Source organism: Leuciscus leuciscus (assembly GCF_965113295.1).
Source record: "Leuciscus leuciscus genome assembly, chromosome: 3".
Classification (NCBI taxonomy): Eukaryota; Metazoa; Chordata; class Actinopteri; order Cypriniformes; family Leuciscidae; genus Leuciscus; species Leuciscus leuciscus.
Window position 1 is genome coordinate 49,877,697 of NC_138727.1, and position 19,430 is coordinate 49,897,126.

Consider the following 19,430-nt stretch of genomic DNA (forward strand, 5'->3'; position numbering starts at 1 on the left):
GCTCCTGCGTGCAGCAGATCGTACAGCACTGAGTCAGCGCACTTATTCAACCCGGCCAATGGACCGTTCCATCAGCGAGCGAGTCCTTCATTGCCTGTCATTATACCGTCTGTGTCGCTGCTAATCTGCTTAGACGGAGTCAAGTGCTCATCATTGATCATTATTTGCGTGGAAATATTTTCTCAGAACATCTGCTATTTAGATCAGAATATAAAGCAGAATTATCATGTGCCAAGCAATCCTCGCTGGCTAAAACATTAAAACACAGCATGACACAGGAAAAGTGTTCAAAAGCAGCGCATTCACTACTAATATTTCTATTTAAATTAATTAAAAATGTTGTAACTTCTGGACAATGATTTCATTAAATTTCAGTGCTTAACTCCATTAATGAGAGTGGCATATTTAACCTAAATGTGTTTATCAGATGTAAAACAGTTTAAATCATTCTGTTTACTTCATTACTTCACTCACTCCAGTAAAAGAGGGTGTACGCGCGGTCTAGTCTAGAGTGTCCGTACGGTGCGCACATATTTACATTAGTTTATTTTTTATAAATCCCGATATGTGCGTGGAAAATTGCGTACACACATTTCAATGCCTTTTTTGTGCGTATGCAACGTTTATTCATCAGGCCGCTGGTGTTTGAGCCATTATTAACCACCAAAAAACAGCAGGTCTGAAACCAGACGCTAACTGGTAGATTGTGTTGGTCTTTATGGAAATGATCCGGCTGAGTCTCTGTTCTTTAACTTCCACTTCGTCAGTCGATCAAACTCAGAACTTTCCACTTCCATCTGCGCTTTTATGGGATCGCGCTCTCACGATAATTTGCCCTGTTTAGTAAATCTGGCCCTTAGTATTTAATATCTCAGTCTCTCTGTGGTTGTGTAGTTCCTGCTGAACTGAGAGATTAAAGTGTGTGTCGTTGTTCTACAGGTTGAGTTATTGTAAGATCACAGATGAAGGTTGTGCTGCTCTGACTTCAGCTCTGAGATCAAACTCACACCTCAGAGAACTGGATCTGACTGGGAATATAATAGGAGGTAAAGGTCTGACGCTGCTCTCTGATGAACTGAAGGATCCTCACTGTAAACTGGAGAAACTGGGGTAAGATCATACATTAATATTAACTGAGACTAGAATAATGTTATTTTAACCCTTTTATTCCTACTGTATTATATTTGATCTAAATTATCAATTATATGGTCATCAGGCTTTTGAGGAAGGTTTATTAGTTCATATCTCAATCATCATTGTATTGCGTTACATTATATGTTTTAAAATTACAGAGCTTTGATCATAAAACTAAGCATTTAAATATCATCTTACTAAGACTAATATCATCTTACTAAGGCAGATATAGAGTGACGACTGATATTTTAGTAAAAGAGTGTGTACGCACGGTCTAGAGTGTCTTTACGGTGCGCACATATTTACGCCTAGTTTATTTTTGATAAATCCTGATATGTGCATTTCAATGCTTTTTTGTGTGTATGCAACGTTTCTGCATCAGGCCGCTGGTGTTTGTGACATTATTAACTGCCCAAAAAAAAACAGACGCTAACACCTCCATGAAGTTGGCACCCCATAAAACGAAATAATCTCCGAAACTATGCCATTCGTTTGTGCTGATTTGTGCCGTTAAAACAAACACTGCATCTATTTTCCTTTGGCAGATATAACTAATTTAACTCGGGAGCTGTGACGTCACTCTCCACCCCATTTCGTTTAAATCGCACAAAAACTGTGTCGTTCGTTTGTGCCGGTTTGTGCCGTAGAAAGAAACATCATAAATTATTACATTCTTTAGACATTGCAAAATCTTATTTTTTTCCCCCACAATTTAGCACATATTACACACACAACCCAAAAAAATAAAAAAAATAAAATCACACAAAACAGTAAAGACAATACCACTAAATATATCGACAAGACATTAAAGCGGAAAAAAAAGACAAATCAACACAAAACCCAAAATCTTTTTTGATTAGTGACGTCACGCAAGCAAGCCGCGCTTCTCCATCCATCTCGTCTACAATCCTGTCTGGGTCGTTTGTGCTCGCACAGGGCCGCTGATGTCATTGTTCTTTAGATATGGGAATGTTTTATTTTAGATTTGTGCTAGATATTGACATTTGGTCTTTATATAATCACCAATGCACTATGATATGTAATGTACTGTCACTAGGACCTGTGTGACTGATGCTTTAACTTTGTATTAAAATAAGATAAAATAAAATAACCAATTTTTGAATTTCTTTTATTGTGTAGTGTCTTAAGTTTTCTGAATAGTGTTAACAGCTTACGGACATTTAAAATCTTTCTGCCCCCTTAAAAACATTTGTTTACCCTAAGCACTGCATAGTGGGAAAACAAAACTGGGCATCTGGCAGTGAAAAAGGTAAGCATGTGCTCTGAGATAAAATACTAAAAAATTACTAAAATCATGTGCAGGTCAATACAATTTACAGGATCATTTTAACAAATAAGAAATTGATAGACACAATATTAATCTTGGGCAATCCGGTAAATGTATCATGTCCAAATGATCGTCCATTTGTCACATTAATAAAAGTAGACCTATGACATTCTTATGCCATGCCATAAAATACATTAAGTTATTAGTTAAGATATGTACAGCAATGTACATTTCATGGCAAAAAGCTTGATGTTATACAGAGGAAATGACAAAGCAATATACAAGTGGCAAAGGTGTTCAATGTAATCCTCTGAAGTCATATAATTAACTTTACAATGTGAACAACAGACTCAAATTTTACTAATTCACAGAAAAGATTGTCACCCATCCTGTACTGGCCAAGTTCAGTTATTGCTACTTTTCTTATAACTGGAGAATGTTCTGTCTTTTCGAGCTCTTTTGTAATGAATTAGTTGATTTAGTTCACAAAAGGATTCTTAGTAAATCTTAATCTGACTGATATATTTTTTAAGGGGGCAGAAAGACTTTAAATGTCTGTAAGCTGTTAAAAGTATTTAGAAAACTTAAGACACTACACAATAAAAAAAAGATTATTGGTTATTTTATTTTATTTGAATACAAAATTAGAGCATCAGTCACTCGTAGCCTACAGCCAGAGTAGTGACAGTACATTACATATCATAGTGCATTGGTGATTATATAAAGACCAAATGTCAATATCTAGCACACATCTAAAATAAAACATTCCCATATCTAAAGAACAATGACATCAGCGGCCCTGTGCGAGCACAAACGACCCAGACAGGTTTGTAGAGATGGATGGAGAAGCGCGGCTTGCTTGCGTGACATCACTAATCAAAAAAGATTTTGTGATGTCTAAAGAATCGAATAATTTATGATGGTTCTTTCAACGGCACAAACGAGCGACACCGGTTTGGGGCGATTTGGACGGCATGGGGTGGAGAGTGACGTCACTGTCCTGAATCCAATGTGTTATTTCTAAGGAGGGGAAAAAGATACAATGTTCATCGTAACGGCACAAACCGGCACAAACGAACGACACAGTTTTTGTGCGATTTAGACGAAATGGGGTGGAGAGTGACGTCACAGCTCCTGAGTTAAATTTGCTATATCTGCGAAAGGAAAATAGATACAGTGTTTGTTTTAACGGCACAAACGATTGGCACCGGTTTGGAGCGATTTGAACAGCATGGGGTGGAGAGTGACGTCACACAACCAAAAAAATAATGTTCAATATCTCAAACACCAAACCAGCACAAACATTTGTTTTTGCGGCACAAATCAGAACAAACGAATGGCATAGTTTTGGAGATTATTTCGTTTTTATGGGGTGCCAACTTCACGGAGGTGTTCGCGTCTGGTAGATTGTGTTGGTCTTTATGGAAATGATCCGGCTGAGTCTCTGTTCTTTAACTTCCGCTTCGTCAGTCGATCAAACTCAGAACTTTCCACTCCCATCGGCGCTTTTATGGGATTGCGCTCTCACGATAATTTGCCCTGTTTAGTAAATCTGGCCCTTAGTATTTAATATCTCAGTCTCTCTGTGGTTGTGTAGTTCCTGCTGAACTGAGAGATTAAAGTGTGTGTCGTTGTTCTACAGGTTGAGTCAGTGTAAGATCACAGATGAAGGTTGTGCTGCTCTGACTTCAGCTCTGAGATCAAACTCACACCTCAGAGAACTGGATCTGTCTGAGAATATAATAGGAGGTAAAGGTCTGATGCTGCTCTCTGGTGGACTGAAGGATCCTCACTGTAAACTGGAGAAACTGGAGTAAGATCACACATTAATCTTAACTGAGACTAGAATAATGTTATTTTAACCCTTTAATTCCTACTGTATCATATTTGATCTAAATTATCAACATGATCAAAAACCTGTTGCACACAATCTACTACTTGCCTTCTGTTGTCTGGTTGATGGTTTATAGTTTTTTTAGCAAGTAAAAGGCAAGTATAATTTTAAAACGTGTCCCTTCAGCTCGTGGGTCATGTGACTTTGCTGTGAAATCTTTACGGATTTTTAAGTAAATATAAGAATAACCTTTATAATGTTAGTAATATTTCAAGATGATCATTTTCTGCACTGAAGCAACTTAGGTTTACTAGATTATTCATACATCTTTTGTGAAAAATCATGTTCAAATGTATCAAATATGATCATCAGGCTTTTGAGGAAGGTTTATTAGTTCATCTCTCAATCATCATTGTATTGCATTACATTATATGTTTTAAAATTACAGAGCTTTGATCATAAAACTAAGCATTTAAATATCGTCTTCAGTGTTTCCCACAGATTAGGAAGCAATTTGTGGTGGCCGGGTGGCGGGGCGGAGTGTTGTTCCATGTCAGATGGGGTTGGGGGGTTAATAATAAGTTTATTTGATTCACAGCTTATAGTCTCTTGACCTCGACAACCCAACTACATTTTACCTCAAACTTGCGACTAGTTAACTTTCTAAAGAAGGCGCAATTGCTTGTTTGCTAAGGGGTCAAAATTGTTCTTCAGTGGTGGCCGACCGACACTGTCATCCTTTCTTGCCCTCTTTTTTTTTCTTTTTTTTCTTATAAAGCTGTGATTTATTACCACTGGTTTGTTTTGTTTACATTAGTTAATGTATTAAGCTGACTAACATGAACGAGCAATACATTTGTTACTGTATTTATTCATCTTTGTTAATCTTAGTTAATAAAAATACAGCTGTTCATTGTTTGTTCATGTTACTTCAGTGCATTTGCATTAGGCTAACTAATGTTAACAAATACAACTTTTGATTTCAATAATGTAGGCTACTAGTAAATGGTGAAATTAACATTAATAAAGATTAATAAATGCTGTAGAAGTGCAGTTTATCAATAGTTAATGTTAACTAATATAGTTAACTAGAGTTTAATAAATGGAACCATAGTAAAGTGTTACCGATTTGTTATACACCGATTCATAAGTCTCGTGAGTTCAGTGTTGGACAGATCAGTTGTTTTAACCATTCATTAAATGCTGAATCAGTTCAAGGAATCATTAGTTTGTGAATCGGACGTGTCATTAGCGGACCACGGCACGCGTTGTGTGATTATCCCGGCAGTTTAGGACATCGCACAATATTTGTGTCAACATAGAAAACATTTAATCACTGGATAGTTTTTTTGTTGTTGTTGTTGTTTATTCAAAGTGTTTTTTATTTCAGCTGAATGTGCGGAACGCTTTCAGAGAGGATAAGGGTTTGTTTTTAGCACAATTCACACACAGCTGTAATTCAGGGAAAAAATCTCTGAATGCTTACTATCGTGTCAATTCTCAATTGATTTTGATTAATATGTACGAGGGAGCGAGAGAGAGCAAGACAGTTTGAAGACTGTGAGAGTGCTCTCTCTCTCTCTCTCTCTCTCTCTCTCTCTCTCTCTCTCTCTCTCTCTCTCTCTCTCTCTCTCTCTCTCTCTCTCTCTCTCTCTCTGCTTGTTCTTTCAGTGCTCTGTCACAATCATCTACATCACTCACCAATCAAATAAGCACTGTAAAACCCAACAAGTTAAGCTAACTCATTTCATTTGAGGAAACCGATTACCTCAATTCAATTGAGTTTATAAAAACAATAGTTATGAGTACTCTGAACTTGTTTTAATTGAGTCCACTAAAACAATAATATTTCTTAATACACAATTAAACTTTACACTGCATTTAAATACTTTATATAGCTGGAACTGTTGTCAATGGTAGTATTAATTCTTGGATAACTGTACAACTAAATCTAAAAAAGTGATTATTCTCCCTATTTTTATATTACTTTTATATATTTTTTCAGATCGAAATTTACACACAATACAGCAAAAGTCAACAAAAAGTAATAAAAACATTATACCCACACAGATTTAGTATTTAATATCTCAGTCTCTCTGTGGTTGTGTAGTTCCTGCTGAACTGAGAGATTAAAGTGTGTGTCGTTGTTCTACAGGTTGAGTCAGTGTAAGATCACAGATGAAGGTTGTGCTGCTCTGTCTTCAGCTCTGAGATCAAACTCACACCTCAGAGAACTGGATCTGACTGCGAATATAATAGGAGATAAAGGTCTGAAGCTGCTCTCTGATGGACTGAAGGATCCTCACTGTAAACTGGAGAAACTGGAGTAAGATCATACATTAATCTTAACTGAGACTAGAATAATGTTATTTTAACCCTTTAATTCCTACTGTATCATATTTGATCTAAATTATCAACATGATCAAAAACCTGTTGCACACAATCTACTACTTGCCTTCTGTTGTCTGGTTGATGGTTTATAGTTTTTTTAGCAAGTAAAAGGCAAGTATAATTTTAAAACGTGTCCCTTCAGCTCGTGGGTCATGTGACTTTTTGCTGTGAAATCTTTACGGATTTTTAAGTAAACATAAGAATAACCTTTATAATGTTAGTAATATTTCAAGATGATCATTTTCTGCACTGAAGCAACTTAGGTTTACTTGATTATCCATACATCTTTTGTGAAAAATCATGTTCAAATGTATCAAATATGATCATCAGGCTTTTGAGGAAGGTTTATTAGTTTATCTCTCAATCATCATTGTATTGCATTACATTATATGTTTTAAAATTACAGAGCTTTGATCATAAAACTAAGCATTTAAATATCATCTTACTAAGACATGTTATTGGCAGATATAGAGTGACGACTGATATTTATATGTATTTTATGTCAGTGGTTCTCAACTCTGGTCCTGGGGATTATATATATATATATTGCAGTGTAAATAATTGTCTGACTCAGCGTCACTGACAAAACATTTTAAATGTAAAACGTTACGGTTTCCTTCCCATTCGGTCCTTCAAATGCAATAGTATTTTCCTAATAGTGTGAAGAGCATGACAGTGGTTATGATTGGGCTCCTCTCTGTCTGTGCTCGACACCAACAGCTCCTGCGTGCAGCAGATCGTACAGCACTGAGTCAGCGCACTTATTCAACCCGGCCAATGGACCGTTCCATCAGCGAGCGAGTCCTTCATTGCCTGTCATTATACCGTCTGTGTCGCTGCTAATCTGCTTAGACGGAGTCAAGTGCTCATCATTGATCATTATTTGCGTGGAAATATTTTCTCAGAACATCTGCTATTTAGATCAGAATATAAAGCAGAATTATCATGTGCCGAGCAATCCTCGCTGGCTAAAACATTAAAACACAGCATGCCACAGGAAAAGAGTTCAAAAGCAGCACATTCACTACTAATATTTCTATTTAAATTAATTAAAAATGTTGTAACTTCTGGACAATGATTTCATTCAATTTCAGTGCTTAACTCCATTAATGAGAGTGGCATATTTAACCTAAATGTGTTTATCAGATGTAAAACAGTTTAAATCATTCTGTTGACTTCATTACTTCACTCACTCCAGTAAAAGAGTGTGTACGGGCAGTCTAGAGTGTCCGTACGGTGCGCACATATTTACATTAGTTTATTTTTTATAAATCCCGATATGTGCGTGGAAAATTGCGTACACACATTTCAATGCTTTTTTTGTGCGTATGCAACGTTTCTGCATCAGGCCGCTGGTGTTTGAGCCATTATTTACCACCCAAAAACAGCAGGTCTGAAACCAGACGCTAACTGGTAGATTGTGTTGGTCTTTATGGAAATGATCCGGCTGAGTCTCTGTTCTTTAACTTCCGCTTCGTCAGTCGATCAAACTCAGAACTTTCCACTTCCATCGGCGCTTTTATGGGATTGCGCTCTCACGATAATTTGCCCTGTTTAGTAAATCTGGCCCTTAGTATTTAATATCTCAGTCTCTCTGTGGTTGTGTAGTTCCTGCTGAACTGAGAGATTAAAGTGTGTGTCGTTGTTCTACAGGTTGAGTCAGTGTAAGATCACAGATGAAGGTTGTGCTGCTCTGACTTCAGCTCTGAGATCAAACTCACACCTCAGAGAACTGGATCTGACTGAGAATATAATAGGAGATAAAGGTCTGACGCTGCTCTCTGATGGACTGAAGGATCCTCACTGTAAACTGGAGAAACTGAAGTAAGATTGTTCTGCCTCTGTTAGAGGCTGTGTAATAATTTACGATGTACATTTACATTTATGAATATTATAATTTCGTAGTTGTTTAATATTCTGTATAAGTTTCATTTTACTTGCCGCTATTATGCAAGTTCCTATGTGAGGACTTTTATTTTGACGCGTTTCCACGAGCAATGCGCATCGGGTAACAGGAAATAACGAGCTCATGGTGCAGTGAACGCGTGAGAGATGTTTCTGTTGCATTTGCGTCAATCTTTCTTCTAATCCCTGCCGTAAGCATTGGCTGTAAGTTAATTTGAATCATTTATCTGTTTAGTGTATATTGCAGGAGTTTAAACGTGATATTTAAATGTTTATGTTATTGCAGATTGGCGCTAGTGCGCTGTATGGATAATGCTTCTAACCTGAGTTAGCAATGTATCTATATACATTTTACTTGTTACATTGTTAATAAGTATGTCATTTTGATTTCTAATAAGTTTGTTATATTTCTTTCATTTATTTACAGTTTTACTCGGTTCAATGGCCGGTGTTTTTGCCCATGTAAACTGCAATACTATTAAAGGAGCAAGACGCTCATATCCTGGCTCTTGAACAGAGTTTGGCTTGCTGTTTATATATATTCACACTTCGAAAGCAAACATATATAGAGAACAGTACAGTAAAAAGCCATGGATCAGCGGGTGCAAGAAGAAGTTACAGATGTAAACATGGAAAGTGGAGGAAAAGAAAAGGCATCTTCAGAGGTCAGTTCTAAACGCTCATCATCTTCCTCCAAGTGTTCTGTGGCCAGTGCTGCCGCTAGAGCTAGAGCCTCCGCGGAAGCTGCACGTGCCAAGATGGCGTTTGCAAAAAGACAACTTGAAATGAAGCAGGAGAAAGCCAGGCTGGATCAGGAGAGAGCTATGGTGGAAGCCAGTTTAGAAGCATTGGAAATTGAAAAGGAAGCTGCGGCTGCTCTGGCAGAGGCTGAAGCGTTAGAGACAGCAGTAGCAATGGAACGTGACGACAGTCGCAGTGAAAAGAGCATACTTTCCTCACATGTGATTTCAATGAGAACAGAAGAATATGTGAAACACCAGTCTCAGGTGAGCTCTGACTTTGCTACCTTACCTCTGAATAACTCTTTGTTAACCTGTGTGAAGGAATCGACTCCATGTGCGATTGGAAAGTCTGAGAGCAAGAACGCTGCATACGACGGCGGCACAGATACCGTTCAGGAGCGGAGCATAATCTGTCAAGGTGAACGTCAGCAGCGAGCAAGATATCCAGAGTCACAGTACAATCTGCCTCATTCCATACCAAATACTGCATCTAAAGCATCTCCAAGTCAAAATCCTGCTTCACAAAGGTACGCAGTCCATCCAGATATGCAGCATTTCTCTCAAAGTCAAGCCGTGCCTATGTTAGACTTTGCTAGATTTGTAGCACGTAGAGAGCTAGTCACCACAGGACTTAGTAAGTTTGATGATAACCCAGAGAACTTCAGAGCATGGGAGTCTTCATTTGTTAATGCTACACAAGACTTACAGCTCTCAGCCAGTGAAGAATTAGACTTATTAGTTAAGTGGCTGGGGAAGGAATCATCGAATCATGTGAGAAGGATTCGAGCTGTGTATGTTACTAATCCACAAGCTGCTCTTCAATTGTCTTGGACGAGACTTCAAGAATGTTATGCCACTCCTGAAGTGATAGAAAGTGCTTTATTCAAGCGCTTAGATAACTTTCCACGTCTATCTCCAAAAGACAACACACAACTCAGGGAACTCGCAGACCTGCTCATGGAGCTCCTTGCAGCTAAAGAAGACACATACTTACCGGGGTTAGCTTATCTCGATACCCCTCGCGGTATCAATCCCATAGTGGAGAAGTTACCAGTAAGTTTGCAAGAAAAATGGCTGTTCGCTGGTTCACGTTTCAAAGAAGAGAAAAAGGTCAGTTTTCCCCCATTCTCGTTCTTCACTCATTTCGTTTGCAGTGAAGCTAAAGCCAGGAATGATCCTAGTTTCAAGCTCTCAAGCAGTAGTTATACAGCCGTCAGAAACGAAAAACCCCTCTATAAACATGGTGCTAGCAGAGTTCCTGTGTCAGTGCACAAGACAGATGTGTCCACAAATGATGAGTCATATTCAGTTAATGTGAAGGACACTATCAAGAAAGACTTGACAAAGTACTGCCCTATTCATAACAAATTGCATCCTCTGTCAAAATGCAGAGCCTTCAGAAAAAGATCATTGATGGAACGCAAGAACCTGCTGAAAGAACATAAAAGATGTTTCAGGTGTTGCTCTCCGAGTCATGTAGCCAGAGAATGTCTCATGATCCTCAAATGCTCCGAATGTGATTCTGACAGACATTGCACAGTTATGCATCCTGACATGGCCCCACCCCTCTCTACACCTCCGATGCATGAACCAAACACAGAACAACAGGTCGATACAACCCCAGAGGTGACTTCAAGGTGCACAGAAATTTGTGGAGAAAGTACTTCAATGCGATCCTGTGCAAAAATGTGCTTGGTGCGTGTATTTCCTCAAGGACAGCAGGGACGAGCCATCAAGATGTATGTCATCATTGATGACCAGAGCAACCGCTCACTGGCAAAAGGAGAGTTCTTTCGTCTGTTTGGAGTCCAGAGTAACCCCTCTCCATATTTGTTGAGAACATGTGCTGGTTCCATAGAAATGTCTGGAAGGAAAGCAGTCGGCTTCCAAATAGAGACGCTGGATGGTAAGATGTGTCTTGATCTCCCTCCTCTAATAGAGTGTAACGAGATAATGAGCAGCAGATCAGAAATTCCCACTCCAGAGGTCGCCCTTGTTCATCCACACTTGAAACCTTTGGCACAGTTCATCCCAAAGCTAGATCCTGATGCTCAGATCTTAATATTGCTGGGAAGAGACATGATCCGTGTACATAAAGTGAGACAACAAATAAATGGGCCTAACAATGCACCCTTTGCACAGCGGTTGGATCTAGGCTGGGTGATTGTAGGTGATGTCTGCATTGACAAAGCTCATAAGCCAATGGTGAGTGTCTTTAAAACTAACATCCTGGAGAATGGTCGTCCATCTCTTCTCACTCCATGTCAGAGCCACCTCAAAGTGAAAGAGAAATTGTGTCATGGTGGGGAGCAAAAGTCTGTTGTTTTTTCCCATTCGTTCAATGACGCTACTCATTGCATGCAAGATAAAGATGAAATTGGGCTCAAGGTATTTGAGAGAACCAAACATGATAACAAACCTGCCATGTCTTTTGAGGATGAGATCTTCTTGAAAATCATGCAAACAGAGTTCCAACAAGATGAACAGAAAAACTGGGTTGCTCCTCTGCCATTTCGGTCACCCAGACCATTACTCCCAAATAATCGGGAACAAGCTTTGTCTCGCCTTAATTCTTTGCGTCGCACCCTGAGCAGAAAACCGGAGATGAAGGAACAGTTTTCTGCTTTCATGGAGAAGCTCTTTCAGAACCATCATGCAGAAAGAGCGCCACCTATCCAAGAGGATGAAGAATGTTGGTACTTGCCCATATTCGGAGTGTATCATCCGCAAAAACCGGGACAGATACGGGTGGTATTTGATTCCAGCGCGCAACACCAAGGTATTTCTCTGAACAATGTGCTCCTCTCAGGCCCTGACCTTAACAACTCTTTGTTAGGTGTGCTGTTACGGTTCAGGAAAGATCTCATTGCAATTATGGCGGACATCCAACAAATGTTCTATGGTTTCCTGGTGAAAAAGGATCACAGAAACTATTTGAGATTCCTCTGGTACCGAGACAGTGACTTGAGCAAAGAAGTGATAGAATACCGTATGAGGGTACATGTTTTCGGGAACAGCCCTTCTCCAGCAGTGGCCATATACGGTCTACGGTTAGCTGCACAGCAAAGTGAGCAAGAGTACGGAACTGACACTTCACACTTTGTCAACCGACATTTCTACGTTGATGACGGTCTCATGTCCTTTCCAACAGAAGCTGAAGCGATCGACCTGCTCAAGCGCACTCAAGAATCGCTTTCCAAGTCGAGACTTAAGCTCCACAAGATAGCTTCAAACAGTGTCAAAGTGATGCAAGCTTTCCCACCAGAAGACCTGGCTTCTGGCCTCCAAGATCTGAATTTTGGAAATGAGATTTGGCCCACTCAAAGAAGCCTGGGTTTATACTGGGACATAAAAACAGATACCTTCACCTTCAAAGTTGCAACTAACAACCAGCCCTACACTCACCGTGGAGTGCTTTCCACCGTGAACAGCATCTTCGACCCTTTGGGTTTGGTGGCACCTGTGACAATCCAAGGTAGAGCGCTAGTACGTGAGCTGGCTAAAGAGGTGCATGACTGGGACACAGCCCTTCCTGAAGAGAAAAGAAACAAGTGGGAAGAATGGAGAACTTCACTTCAAAAGCTAAGCAACATTCACATCACACGCACATACCTACATCATTCACTCTCTAACACTTCATACACTGAGTTGTGTGTCTTTTCAGATGCCTCGAACTGGGCCATAGGGGCAGTGGCTTACATTCGAGCTCTGACTGATGAAGGCGAGGCCAAAGTGGGATTTGTGCTGGGCAAGGCAAAGTTATCACCTCGTCCTGAGCCTTCCATCCCTCGCCTAGAGTTGTGTGGAGCGGTCCTGGCTGTAGAGATGGCTGAACATATCCTTGATGAACTAGACTACAAGCCGAATGCTGTGAAGTTCTTTTGTGACAGCAAAGTAGTCCTGGGATATATCTATAATGAGTCCAGACGCTTCTTCGTTTATGTGCACAACCGGGTTCATCGGATACGCCAGTCAACTTCTCCAGATCAGTGGAATTATGTGCCCACTGATCAGAATCCAGCTGATCTAGCGACAAGATCTGTGGTTGCATCACAGCTTAATGACACTATATGGTTCACAGGACCCAGCTTTCTCTACAAACTGCCCCAAGCGCAAGAGTGTGAGTTCTTCGAACTGGTGAATCCTATGGTGGATGCAGAAATCAGACCTTGTGTGACCAGCTTCATTACTCAAATTGATAGAAGCCACTTCTCAGAACGATTTCAGCGCTTTTCAACCTGGGAATCTTTGCTAAGAGCCGTTTCCTTTCTGATTCATCAAGCACGTTCTCACACGTCAAGTTCCATCAGCACATCGCATGCGTGCAAAGGATGGCACCAGTGCAGCGAAATACGCACTCCAGAAGAGCAGGCAACCGCTAAGAAACTAATTCTTCTACATGTCCAGAAAGACCTATATCCAGAGGAGTATGCTGCTCTGAAGAGGAACGAACAAGTTTGTCATTCAAGTGGGCTGCGGAACCTCGACCCCTACATCCACGACGATCTTTTGAGGGTTGGTGGACGTCTGAGACACTCTTCTCTTGAATCAGAGGGGAAGAATCCAATCATCCTCCCAAAGCAAAGTCATGTTGTCAAACTGTTGGTGAGTTACTACCATTCCAAAGTGCACCATCAAGGCAGACAGATTACGGAGGGAGCAATTAGATCGGCTGGCTTGTGGATTGTTGGAGGGAAAAGACTGATAAACTCCATTCTTCATCGTTGTGTGACATGCCTCAGACTCAGAGGAAAGCAGGAAGTCCAGAAGATGGCAGATCTACCTCCTGAGCGCCTCAGTACATCTCCTCCATTTACCTACGTGGGGTTAGATGTTTTTGGTCCATGGACAGTGGTCACTCGACGCACCAGAGGTGGGGTAGCGGAAAACAAAAGGTGGGCTATACTCTTCACGTGTATGAGTATACGAGCAGTACACATAGAAGTTATAGAATCCATGAACACTGCCAGTTGCATCAACGCTCTGCGACGGTTTTTCGCTGTGAGGGGACCTGCAAAACAGCTCAGATCGGACAGAGGAACCAACTTTGTCGGAGCTTGCCAGGAATTGGGCATGCAGCCACCAAAAGAGAACCAGCCTAGTCTTCTGAAATACCTCCATGAGAATGGCTGTACGTGGGAATTCAATCCTCCACATGCTTCCCACATGGGGGGAGCGTGGGAACGCATGATCGGCTTGAGTCGCAGGATTTTAGATGGTATGCTGTTGCAGAAGAAACATGCTCACTTGACTCACGAGGTACTTTGCACTCTGATGGCAGAGGTGTCCGCAATCATAAATGCTAGACCTCTGATTCCCGTCTCTTCAGATCCCTATTCTCCATGCGTACTTACTCCAGCAATACTCCTTACTCAAAAGCCAGGAGTACCCGTCCCAATTGAGAACTGCACTGAAAAGGATCTCCTAAGATGTCAGTGGAGACAGGTAAACGCATTGGCCAACGAGTTCTGGAGCCGATGGCGAAAAGAATACATCAGTACACTCCAACCTCGACGCAAGTGGCACGAAACTCACCGAAACTTGCACATTGGAGATGTTGTGTTGTTGAAACAAGCTCAGTTCCCAAGGAATGACTGGCCTTTGGGCTTAATCACATCCGTCTTCCCGAGCAGTGACGGAAAGGTCCGCAAGATAGAAGTTAAAACAACCTCAGGTGGTAACGTGAAAACATTCTTACGACCTATTTCTGATGTGATCTTACTCCTAGCTAAAGAGGACTAAGTAAGACTAACCATGGACTGTTATAGTGGCATTAATAATGCCAGGTGGGGAGTGTTCTGCCTCTGTTAGAGGCTGTGTAATAATTTACGATGTACATTTACATTTATGAATATTATAATTTCGTAGTTGTTTAATATTCTGTATAAGTTTCATTTTACTTGCCGCTATTATGCAAGTTCCTATGTGAGGACTTTTATTTTGACGCGTTTCCACGAGCAATGCGCATCGGGTAACAGGAAATAACGAGCTCATGGTGCAGTGAACGCGTGAGAGATGTTTCTGTTGCATTTGCGTCAATCTTTCTTCTAATCCCTGCCGTAAGCATTGGCTGTAAGTTAATTTGAATCATTTATCTGTTTAGTGTATATTGCAGGAGTTTAAACGTGATATTTAAATGTTTATGTTATTGCAGATTGGCGCTAGTGCGCTGTATGGATAATGCTTCTAACCTGAGTTAGCAATGTATCTATATACATTTTACTTGTTACATTGTTAATAAGTATGTCATTTTGATTTCTAATAAGTTTGTTATATTTCTTTCATTTATTTACAGTTTTACTCGGTTCAATGGCCGGTGTTTTTGCCCATGTAAACTGCAATACTATTAAAGGAGCAAGACGCTCATATCCTGGCTCTTGAACAGAGTTTGGCTTGCTGTTTATATATATTCACACTTCGAAAGCAAACATATATAGAGAACAGTACAAAGATCATACATTAATCTTAACTGAGACTAGAATAATGTTATTTTAACCCTTTAATTCCTACTGTATCATATTTGATCTAAATTATCAACATGATCAAAAACCTGTTGCACACAATCTACTACTTGCCTTCTGTTGTCTGGTTGATGGTTTATAGTTTTTTTAGCAAGTAAAAGGCGAGTATAATTTTAAAACGTGTCCCTTCAGCTCGTGGGTCATGTGACTTTGCTGTGAAATCTTTACGGATTTTTAAGTAAACATAAGAATAACCTTTATAATGTTAGTAATATTTCAAGATGATCATTTTCTGGACTGAAGCAACTTAGGTTTACTTGATTATCCATACATCTTTTGTGAAAAATCATGTTCAAATGTATCAAATATGATCATCAGGCTTTTGAGGAAGGTTTATTAGTTCATCTCTCAATCATCATTGTATTGCATTACATTATATGTTTTAAAATTACAGAGCTTTGATCATAAAACTAAGCATTTAAATATCGTCTTCAGTGTTTCCCACAGATTAGGAAGCAATTTGTGGTGGCCGGGTGGCGGGGCGGAGTGTTGTTCCATGTCAGATGGGGTTGGGGGGTTAATAATAAGTTTATTTGATTCACAGCTTATAGTCTCTTGACCTCGACAACCCAACTGCATTTTACCGCAAACTTGCGACTAGTTAACTTTCTAAAGAAGGCGCAATTGCTTGTTTGCTAAGGGGTCAAAATTGGTCTTCAGTGGTGGCCGACCGACACTGTCATCCTTTCTTGCTCTCTTTTTTAAATTTTTTTTAATTATAAAGCTGTGATTTTTACCACTGGTTTGTTTTGTTTACATTAGTTAATGTATTAAGCTGACTAACATGAACGAGCAATATATTTGTTACTGTATTTATTCTTCTTTGTTAATCTTAGTTAATAAAAATACAGCTGTTCATTGTTTGTTCATGTTACTTCAGTGCATTTGCATTAAGCTAACTAATGTTAACAAATACAACTTTTGATTTCAATAATGTAGGCTACTAGTAAATGGTGAAATTAACATTAATAAAGATTAATAAATGCTGTAGAAGTGCAGTTTATCAATAGTTAATGTTAACTAATATAGTTAACTAGAGTTTAATAAATGGAACCATAGTAAAGTGTTACCGATTTGTTATACACCGATTCATAAGTCTCGTGAGTTCAGTGTTGGACAGATCAGTTGTTTTAACCATTCATTAAATGGTGAATCAGTTCAAGGAATCATTAGTTTGTGAATCGGACGTGTCATTAGCGGACCACAACACACGTTGTGTGATTATCCCGGCAGTTTAGGACATCGCACAATATTTGTGTCAACATAGAAAACATTTAATCACTGGATAGTTTTGTTGTTGTTGTTGTTGTTTATTCAAAGTGTTTTTTATTTCAGCTGAATGTGCGTAACGCTTTCAGAGAGGATAAGGGTTTTTTAGCACAATTCACACACAGCTGTAATTCAGGGAAAAAATCTCTGAATGCTTACTATCGTGTCAATTCTCAATTGATTTTGATTAATATGTACGAGGGAGCGAGAGAGAGCAAGACAGTTTGAAGACTGTGAGTGCGCTCTCTCTCTCTCTCTCTCTCTCTCTCTCTCTCTCTCTCTCTCTCTCTCTCTCTCTCTCTCTGCTTGTTCTTTCAGTGCTCTGTCACAATCATCTACATCACTCACCAATCAAATAAGCACTGTAAAAACCAACAAGTTAAGCTAGCTCATTTCATTTGAGGAAACCGATTACCTCAATTCAATTAAGTTTATAAAAACAATAGTTATGAGTACTCTGAACTTGTTTTAATTGAGTCCACTAAAACAATAATATTTCTTAATACACAATTAAACTTTACACTGCATTTAAATACTTTATATAGCTGAAACTGTTGTCAATGGTAGTATTAATTCTTGGATCACTGTACAACTAAATCTAAAAAAGTGATTATTCTCCCTATTTTTATATTACTTTTATATATTTTTTCAGATTGAAATTTACACACAATACAGCAAAAGTCAACAAAAAGTAATAAAAACATGATACCCACACAGATTTAGTATTTAATATCTCAGTCTCTCTGTGGTTGTGTAGTTCCTGCTGAACTGAGAGATTAAAGTGTGTGTCGTTGTTCTACAGGTTGAGATATTGTAATATCACAGATGAAGGTTGTGCTGCTCTGACTTCAGCTCTGAGATCAAACTCACACCTCAGAGAACTGGATCTGTCTGTGAATATAATAGGAGATAAAGGTCTGACGCTGCTCTCTGATGGACTGAAGGATCCTCACTGTAAACTGGAGAAACTGAGGTAAAATCATACATTAATCTTAACTAAGACTAGAATAATGTTATTTTAACCCTTTAATTCCTACTGTATCATATTTGATCTAAATTATCAACATGATCAAAAACTTGTTGCACACAATCTACTACTTGCCTTCTGTTATCTGGTTGATGGTTTATAGTTTTTTTAGCAAGTAAAAGGCAAGTATAATTTTAAAACGTGTCCGATAAAAACGATTTTTAAGTAAATATAAGAATAACCTTTATAATGTTAGTAATATTTCAAGATGATCATTTTCTGCACTGAAGCAACTTAGGTTTACTTGATTATTCATACATCTTTTGTGAAAAATCATGTTCAAATGTATCAAATATGATCATCAGGCTTTTGAGGAAGGTTTATTAGTTTATCTCTCAATCATCATTGTATTGCATTACATTATATGTTTTAAAATTACAGAGCTTTGATCATAAAACTAAGCATTTAAATATCATCTTACTAAGACATGTTATTGGCAGATATAGAGTGACGACTGATATTTGTATGTATTTTATGTCAGTGGTTCTCAACTCTGGTCCTGGGGATTATATATATATATATTGCAGTGTAAATAATTGTCTGACTCAGCGTCACTGACAAAACATTTTAAATGTAAAACGTTACGGTTTCCTTCCCATTCGGTCCTTCAAATGCAATAGTATTTTCCTAATAGTGTGAAGAGCATGACAGTGGTTATGATTGGGCTCCTCTCTGTCTGTGCTCGACACCAACAGCTCCTGCGTGCAGCAGATCGTACAGCACTGAGTCAGCGCACTTATTCAACCCGGCCAATGGACCGTTCCATCAGCGAGCGAGTCCTTCATTGCCTGTCATTATACCGTCTGTGTCGCTGCTAATCTGCTTAGACGGAGTCAAGTGCTCATCATTGATCATTATTTGTGTGGAAATATTTTCTCAGAACATCTGTTATTAAGATCAGAATATAAAGCAGAATTATCATGTGCCAAGCAATCCTCGCTGGCTAAAACATTAAAACACAGCATGCCACAGGAAAAGTGTTCAAAAGCAGCGCATTCACTACTAATATTTCTATTTAAATTAATAAAAAATGTAACTTCTGGACAATGATTTCATAAATTTTTTAGATTCATATTTAAAATACACTTTAATTAAAACATTAAAATTAGAAATAATTTCATATTTAAATATTGACCAAAAAATAATCTCATAGCTTTATTTATGCAATTGTAAATGGAGTGTAAATATATTAATGCCGCTTCTGTGTCTCCTCTGCACTGCAAAGATGGATTTTGATTTAATGATTTGATTTGACTGGTAACAGTGGCACTGTGTTATTATTCTAATAGAATTGAATTTGAATGTTAGAATTTGACAT

The 19,430-nt window shown here is 38.9% G+C and overlaps 2 protein-coding genes across 3 annotated transcripts in view; both read left to right on the top strand.

The window, feature by feature from the left end:
* The window catches only part of LOC309494997 (uncharacterized protein), a 730,899-nt gene that overhangs the window by 646,186 nt on the left and 65,283 nt on the right, over nt 1-19,430 (top strand). Inside the window, exons 43-47 of the mRNA XM_082164514.1 lie at nt 940-1,110; nt 4,065-4,235; nt 6,412-6,582; nt 8,301-8,471; nt 17,888-18,058. Coding sequence (XP_082020640.1) covers nt 940-1,110; nt 4,065-4,235; nt 6,412-6,582; nt 8,301-8,471; nt 17,888-18,058 — 855 coding nt within the window. The remainder of the gene's footprint in view (nt 1-939; nt 1,111-4,064; nt 4,236-6,411; nt 6,583-8,300; nt 8,472-17,887; nt 18,059-19,430) is intronic.
* Nucleotides 8,484-15,681, top strand: LOC309494998 (uncharacterized protein). Of its 2 annotated transcripts, none has more exons than XR_014204500.1 (2): nt 8,484-15,367; nt 15,591-15,681. XR_014204500.1 is itself a non-coding variant. In XM_082164515.1 (2 exons), the coding sequence occupies exon 2, from the start codon at nt 9,143-9,145 to the stop codon at nt 15,035-15,037; it is 5,895 nt and encodes a 1,964-aa protein (XP_082020641.1). In that variant the 5' UTR covers nt 8,484-8,756; nt 8,980-9,142; the 3' UTR covers nt 15,038-15,681. The 2 variants fall into 2 exon arrangements, 1 of the variants encoding a protein (XP_082020641.1); XM_082164515.1 differs by having other exon boundaries at nt 8,484-8,756; nt 8,980-15,681.

What these genes read in the sequence shown, in the direction of transcription:
- LOC309494998 (XM_082164515.1), top strand. Translation starts at nt 9,143, where the DNA reads ATGGATCAGCGGGTGCAAGAAGAAGTTACAGATGTAAACATGGAAAGT.